Source organism: Coptis chinensis, chromosome 2, assembly GCF_015680905.1.
Source record: "Coptis chinensis isolate HL-2020 chromosome 2, ASM1568090v1, whole genome shotgun sequence".
Classification (NCBI taxonomy): Eukaryota; Viridiplantae; Streptophyta; class Magnoliopsida; order Ranunculales; family Ranunculaceae; genus Coptis; species Coptis chinensis.
The window spans coordinates 1262913-1270825 of NC_141457.1; the positions used below are offsets into that span (position 1 = coordinate 1262913).

Here is a 7913-nt window from a genome sequence, read left to right on the forward strand (position 1 = left end):
GAAGAAAATGAAAAGTTCAAGGAAGAGTTGAGGGAGAAGGTCAATACACTTGAACAAAAACCTAAATTGAGACTTCTAGACCTATTTCATCATCGAAAGGGTATCAAACATTTATTATCATAAGAATCCCATAGTTGAAATCTAGAACACCATTTTTTTTTTAAACAAAAATCATACACATCAAAGAGAAAATTTTAAATCTCAACACCCCCAAACCTAAATGAAACATTGTCCCCAATGTTGAAAACTAAGCCACCAAAATGACAATAATGATGTTAAGGACAAAATGAACGTAATCTTGGAAAGAGAGAAATTAAAACATTTTACCTTGTTTGATGCTTATTTACTAATCACATTTCCTGCCAATAAGAATGAAAGCACAAGGAAATGCAACTATACTACAACGATTTTATATACAAGTGCACCCCCAAACCTAGAGTTTGGAATAGGTATAATACTTTGGGTTGCCTCCTAAAAATCGCTAAGGTTTACGTCGTCAGCCCGACATAACGGTGATCAAAGAGATGATCAATCTTGATAGACAGGATCTTCCAGAAGTACTTCCTCTACTTCTGGGGAACATAACTCCAAAAATGGCTTCAAAGGTTGACCATTGACTTTAAAAGTACTACCATCTTTTGGGTTCTCAACTGTAATTGCTCCATAAGGAGTGACATGCATGTGTGACTATGAAAGAACCAGACCAACGAGTTTTCAATTTCCCAGGGAACAAATGAAGACGGGAATTATAAAGTAAAACTTTTTGACCAACGAAAAATTTATTTCTCATGATTTGGTTATCGTGCACCCTCTTCATATTGGCTTTGTACTTTTTAGAGAGGTCATATGCATCATTCCTAAGCTCCTCGAGCTCATTCAATTGCAACTTCCTATGGTCGCCAGCCTTAACAAGGTCAAAATTAAGGCTTTTTACGGCCCAATAGGCTTTATACTCTAACTCTACAGGCAAATGACAAGGCTTACCAAAGACTAGACGATAATGTGACATACCAATGGGTGTTTTGAAAGCAGTTCTGTAGGCCCAAAGTGAATTAGGGAGTCTTAAACTCCAATTTTTCCTATCTGGTTGGACCGTCTTTTCAAGGATTTGCTTAATTTCCCTATTGGAGACCTCGGCCTGGCCATTGGTCTGGGGGTGGTAAGGTAAGGCAACCTTGTGAGTAACCCCATATTTCTTCGTTAAACTTTCAAAAGCCTTGTTGCAAAAGTGTTTTCCTTCATCACTAAATCTAGCAAAAATGTGTTCCCTTAGAAAATTGACAACAACTCTGTGGTCATTGGTCCTACATGCAATAGCCTCAATCCACTTTGAGACATAGTCAACTGCCACTAAAATGTACTCAAAGCCATGAGAGTTAGGAAAAGGTCCCATAAAGTCAATACCCTACACATCAAAAACTGCCACAATCAGAATAGGGGTAAGAGGCATCATGTGTCTACGAGACATACGCCCTAGGTGTTGACATTTACTACATGCTTGACAGTAAGTATGGGCATCATGAAATAATAAAGGCCAATAAAATCCGCATTGCAACACTTTTGCAGCGGTCTTTTTGGAGCCAAAATGGCCACCACATGCATGATCATGACAAAATGAGAGAATAGCTCTCTGTTCCCACTCAGGAATGCATCTACGTACTATCTGGTCTGGACAACACTTAAAGAGGTAGGGGTCATCCCAAACAAAATATTTGGCAGTGGCCAAAAACTTAGACCTGTCGTGCTTACTCCAATGATTGGGTAATTGAGTGGTGACAAGGAAGTTCACTATGTCAGCATACCATGGGGTCTGGGCAACAGCCATCAAGTGCTCATCAGGAAAACTCTCAGAAATAGGCCAGTTTTCAATGGCCTTAGTCATTAGCCTAAACAGATGATCGGCAACTACATTTTCAGTTCCTTTTTTATCACGAATCTCAAGATCAAACTCCTACATCAACAAGATCCATCGGATCAATCGTGGTTTGGCATCCTTCTTAGAAAGAAGATGCCTTAAAGCCGCATGATCAGAGTAAACAATCACTTTGGAACCAATCAAATAGTGTCAAAACTTATCAAAAGCAAAAACAATTGCTAACAACTCTTTCTCGGTGGTTGAGTAGTTAAGTTGGGCATCATTGAGAGTTCTACTAGCATAATAGATGACGTGAGAGAGTTTATCAACCTTTTGACCTAAGACTGCACCAACCGCGTAATCATAAGCATCACACATCAACTCAAAAGGGAGTGACCAGTTAGGTGGTCGAATGATGGGTGCAGTGGTCAAAGCATTTTTCAGATAGTCAAAAGCTTTGTTACAAGCCTCAGTGAAATCAAAAGGAGCATCCTTAGCAAATAAGTTACTCAGAGGCCTAGCGATTTGACTAAAGTCCTTTATGAACCGACGATAAAAACCCGCATGCCCTAAAAATGATCTAACATCTTTAACAGCTTGGGAATGGGTAGAGTAGAAATTACATCAATTTTAGACTTGTCAACTTGGATACCCTCACTAGAAACAACGTGACCCAAGACAATGCCTTTCTTCACCATGAAGTGCCATTTCTCCCAATTAAGGACTAAAATTTTCTCCTCACATCTTCCTAAGACAAGACTCAGATGGTTCAAGCAATCATCAAAAGAAGAACCAAAGATAGAGAAGTCATCCATGAAAACTTCTAAAAACCTCTCTACCATGTTAGAAAAGATACTAACCATACACCTTTGAAAAGTCGCAGGTGCATTACAAAGCCCGAAAGGCATGCGTCGATAAGCAAATGTACCAAAAGGACAAGTAAAGGTAGTTTTTTCTTGGTCTTCTGGGGCTATAACAATCTGAAAGTAACCTAAGAAACCATCTAAGAAACAATAGAAAGCATGACCAGCTAATCTATCCAACATCTGATCAATAACTGGGAGAGGAAAATGATATTTTCTTGTTTGTGCATTAAGCTTCCTAAAATGAATGCACATTCTTCATCCGGTTTGAACTCTGGTAGGGACCAACTCATTCTTATCATTTGGGACAACAGTTATCCCAGATTTCTTGGGTACAACTTGTACAGGGCTATAACCCACTGGCTATCTGAGATGGGGTAGATGATACTTGCATCTAAGAGCTTCAAAACTTCAGCTCGGACTACCTCCTTCATGTGTGGGTTCAATCTCCTCTGGGATTCTCTAGAAGTTTTAGCATTATCTTCCAAGTGAATTTTATGTTGAATCACTAAAGGATTAATACCTTTGATATCACTAAGGGACCAACCAATGGCAGACTTATGCTTTTTCAAAACTTCAACTAACAAGATCTCTTGTTCATCTGATAGATCCGAGGCAACAATAACAAGGTATGTCTCATTAGGTCCTAAGAAAACATACTTGAGTTCAGCTGGCAAAGGTTTAAGTTCTGGGCTTGATGGTGAAGGAGTAGAAGCAACATTGGGCTCACTACTAGGCTCAACCTTGGAATCAACACTCAAAATTGTTTCGGGAATAGGAAGGTGGAGTGGTTCTACCTTAGCTTTCCAGTTTTTGGTCTCTAGAATAGGTGTAGAATCTAATAACTCATTCACAATAGTAATAAATCCATCTATGTCAAAGTCACAAGCAAAATGGGTTAAACAGGCTTCTAATGGGTCATCCACTTGTGGGGTAGGGGCCAAACTATTGAGGAGACAAACTTCACCAATATCCTCATCATCACTGTGTTTCTTCATAAGGTGGAAAACATTCACATCTGTAGACATATTCCCAAAGGACATCTTCATCTCACCATTTCTACAGTTTATCAAGGCATTGGCTGTGGCTAGAAATGGTTGGCCTAAAATGATTGGAATTCTATTATCTATCAACTCATGAGTATCCAAAACTATGAAGTCTACAGGGTAGTAGAAGTCAGCTACTTTGACTAAGACGTCCTCAACTATACCACACAGAATCTTAACAGACCGGTCTGCTAATTGCAAGGTGACTCTTGTGGGCTTTAAATCTTGTAGGCCTAACTCCTGATAAACATAATAAGGTAACAGGTTGACACTAGCACCAAGATCTAACAGAGCATTGCCCTTGAACTTGTCTCCAATGTGGTAAGAGACTGTAGGGTTCCCAGGGTCTTTAAGCTTAACTGTGGTTTTCTAGTGGATTAAGGATGTGGCTTGAGTAGGAAGAAAGGCTTGCTTAGGGACATGGGTGTTCCTCTTAATAGTGCACAAGTCTTTCACAAATTTCGTGTAGGATGGGATCTGCTGAATTGCACTGAAAAAGGGAATATTAATGCTCATATTTTTTAAAACCTCCATAATCTCAGAAAACTGTTTATCCTTCTTATTTTTAGCAAGTCGCTCTGGGAAAGGGGCTTTTGGCACGACAGTTCTAATCTGGGACTCTGGCTTAGTCTGGGAGTCATCTGGCTTTCACTTGGTATCCTAACCTGATTGTCAATTTGTTTCCCTGATCTTAGTGTTGTGACTACTTTCATCTCCCTAGGAAAAGTATTATCTTGAGAACTTGAAACTTCAAAGGCATTTTCCTTGGTGTTCCCCTTTGGGTTAGCTAATGGTTGACTTGGGAACGTTCCTTTCTCTCTAGCGGCTACAAGGTTAATGAGTTGACTAATCTGGTTAGACTGTTAGCTTACTTGTTGTTCAAGCTTATGGAAGGCTTCTTCCCATGGTTGTCTTTGTTGTTGTTGGGATGGAACATATTGGGAACTAGAAGATGGGTTGTACTGGCCTGGGTTCATCTGCTGGTTCATGGGGAATTGGTTTTGTTGCCTACCTTGGTTGTTACTAGAAAAGCTTGGTGGACCTAACTGTTGGTTTTGGGGCAAATTCTGTCTCCAAGAGAAGTTAGGGTGGTTTCTCCAATCCTTGTTGTATGTTGGACTAAAAGCTCTTGGGGGTGTTCTCCTAAAATCATTAAAGGCACACACTTGTTTCATGGTGGATTCACATTGGTGAACAAAGATGGGACATGAATGGGCAGTGTGGTCTGGACCTGAACAAATTGTGCACGGAAAAGTGTTTGGTTCATTGTGCACACTCATCACGGAACTAGAAGCAGATGTCACTTGTTGACTTTGGGCCTTATTAGATGTTAAGGCAAAAGCATCAAACTGCTTAGTCAAATTGTTCAGACTATCCAACACAGTTTTGAGTTTGTCGGGATCTCTCTTCACTTCGTACATGCCTCCTTTCCTAGGTTCACTAGTCTGTCTCTCGTAGATTGGGGTGGTACTAGTACTAATACCCCACTGTTGTGAATCCTCAGCTAAGTCTTGGAGGAATGTGAATGCCTCTGATCCGGTCAAATAAGTGAACTTTCCCTTGTGCATGGATTGGATCATTTGGCATTGATCTTGCAAAAGTCCGTTAGTGAAAAATTAGACTAATTGCCACTTTTCATAACCATGGTGGGGACACTTCAAAAGGAGAGTGTAAAAGCGGTCCCAACACTCATAGTAATGCTCGTCCTCAACTTGCTTAAAATCCATTATCGCCGCTCTCATCGCATTAGTTTTCGAAATGGGATAAAATTGTCCCATGAACTTTTTCAATAGCTCATCCCAGGTGCTAATGGGCTTGTCCGGGAAAGAATTAAGCCACAAAAGGGCTTTGTCCGAAAGGGAGAATGGAAAAGCCTCAACTTCACATTGTTCTCATCCAAATTTTGATTTTTAAAAGTACCACAAATGTTGAGAAAGTTGATTATATGGGCATATGGATCTTCATTATCCAAGCCATGAAACTAGAGCTGAGCAAGCATATTAATGATGGGTGGCCTAATCTCAAATTAAGCCGCCTCCACGGGTGGGTAATTGATGCTTGAGGGTAGGTTTGAAGCAATAGGGGCAAAGTAGTCCCTTAGTTGCTTTTCAGCTGGTTGATTATTTGCAGCCATGGTGAATGGTCTTGGGCTGACTGGTGGAGAGAAACTTTTGATTGTGGGAGAAAAAGGTGGATTTCGCTCAGACTTACCGTATGGAGTCCAAGATCGAGTTAGCCGTTTGTTAACTCGTTTCCAACGAGGCATAAACGAATGCAAATTCTAACTTATATGCACACACACTTCCTAAACATTCACCTAGCAAACAATTTTTTTTTTTAGATGCACAATACAAATGCCAAGCAAAATGCAATAAATCATAAAGTCTGACTGAAAGGGTCTACACTTGAATCTCCGTCAAGGGAGTTTGTGTTCCTACCAAGAGCAGGGGTCTCGCCTGGGCTTTACCACTATGAATAACTGCTCACACCCACAAGGTGGTCAATGGTAACTCCAGTGGGGCTATGCGTACTCTAAGTTCACTGAACTTTCCGCATTCCACTGAAATTTTTTGGCGGTTGCACCAGTAGTCACCGAAGTGAAATCATGTGTTCCAAGAACTTGAAAAATGTTTACATCCAACAGTGGGGTTTTCCCGGCACTCTACCCTTTAGTTGAACACCGATCTAATTATTTGGCTCTAATCTTTGTCAAATTTTAAGTCCAGGTCAAAAACTCAAACAAGTCAGAATTAGGTGATCACTTGTAGGCTGGGTCTGCCTTTAGTTAAATTGGAAATTTAAATTGACTCGCGAAATTTAAAATACCCAGCACACAATATGCATTTGAACACAAAAAGAACTCCTCTGACAGGGGATTTGAGGAGGGCTATTAAAAAGAACAGTGGCAAGTTAGAGTCGAGCCACACCTTGAAATGGAGAAATTCAAGCGAAGAGAATTAATGAACCAATTACTAACTAGATTGATTTTAAAACAATTTTTGGATTTTTGATTTTATCATAAATAATTTAATCTAAGAATGAAAATTTAATTTCTAAATATTTTAACTAATTTAACTAAATAATTGTTGTTCAAGAAATTAATGAATGAAGAAATCCTAATGGTGAAAGACTTCAACCCTAATTAAAGAAAATATAACTTTTATATTTCCAAATGTTCATTCTCCAATATTAAAACTACATCAAACTACGACCCTTGCCAAAAGTTCGATGAATAATTTTCAATTAATGATTTTCAATTAAAACAACATTTATAGACGCTAGTCTCATTTTAATTTCTAAGATATATATGTCCTCCAATTCTTCTAGCATTGATATTTTCGCTATCTAAGCATGGAAAATCACTTCATAGAAAAATGTATTAACCATCAAGGATAGTAAATTAAACAATAGTGAATCATGCTCTAATTAATATAAAGAAATAAATGAACTATGAGAAATACCCCAAAGTGGTGATAGAACTCATGAAAACTTGTCTCAATATATTAAATAAGAAGAACATCATTGGAACGCATTAAACACAAAATAAATATTGGAGAATTGAAACATATAGAAATATAAAAGTTAATCTAACTCTTCATGTTGGGGTATTCATCTTCCACCATTAGGGTGGAGATTTTAGCCCGACATGCTTAAAGAATGCATAAAGGAATAGAGTAAAGTAACCATTGAAACTTGAACCGATTCCTTTATTGAATTGTACGTCGAGAGCAAATTGTACACACTCCAAAACTCTTCCTCACTATGTAACAAAGGGAACAAAAGATAAAACTAGCCTAACACTGTGATGTATTTTTCTTCTCCTAACTTCGATGCTTTCAATGTAAATTCTCTTCTCTATTTATAGCTTCTACAAAGAATATCTTGGTGCATAATATCTTCACATGAAATGGAAACAATCTTTGTGATATGGAAAGAGAATATAAGATAAAGAAATTTTGGAAATGGAATATAGAAGAGATATTATCAAGGCATGATAAGGGAAGGAAATATAAATTGGTAATCAAATAAAGGATGAAGTAGAATGATATGGTTTTGAATTAGGAATGGAGTGATTGGCAAGAATATGGAGGATATGGTGGAATATATATGGTGGCAAAAATATAAGGTATTAAGGAATGATTTGATGTG

At 38.5% G+C, this 7913-nt stretch overlaps 1 protein-coding gene across 1 annotated transcript; it reads right to left on the reverse strand.

The window, feature by feature from the left end:
* Positions 1–528: 528 nt before the first annotated feature.
* LOC147514296 (uncharacterized) lies at positions 529–5332 on the reverse strand. Its single transcript, XM_086586793.1, has 6 exons — positions 4637–5332; positions 3075–4133; positions 2152–2347; positions 1597–1950; positions 809–1350; positions 529–687 (listed from the first exon to the last, which is right to left on the reverse strand). The coding sequence occupies exons 1-6, from the start codon at positions 5330–5332 to the stop codon at positions 529–531; spliced, it is 3006 nt and encodes a 1001-aa protein (XP_086442919.1).
* Positions 5333–7913: the final 2581 nt, after the last annotated feature.

What these genes read in the sequence shown, in the direction of transcription:
- LOC147514296 (XM_086586793.1), bottom strand. Translation starts at nt 5,332, where the DNA reads ATGCACAAGGGAAAGTTCACTTATTTGACCGGATCAGAGGCATTCACA. An exon ending in CCATCTCAGATAGCCAGTGG is followed by an intron (nt 2,348 to 3,074) that starts GTTATAGCCCTG and finishes TTATTTGCTAAG; the next exon opens with GATGCTCCTTTTGATTTCAC. An exon ending in ACAAAGCCAATATGAAGAGG is followed by an intron (nt 688 to 808) that starts GTGCACGATAAC and finishes GTTCTTTCATAG; the next exon opens with TCACACATGCATGTCACTCC.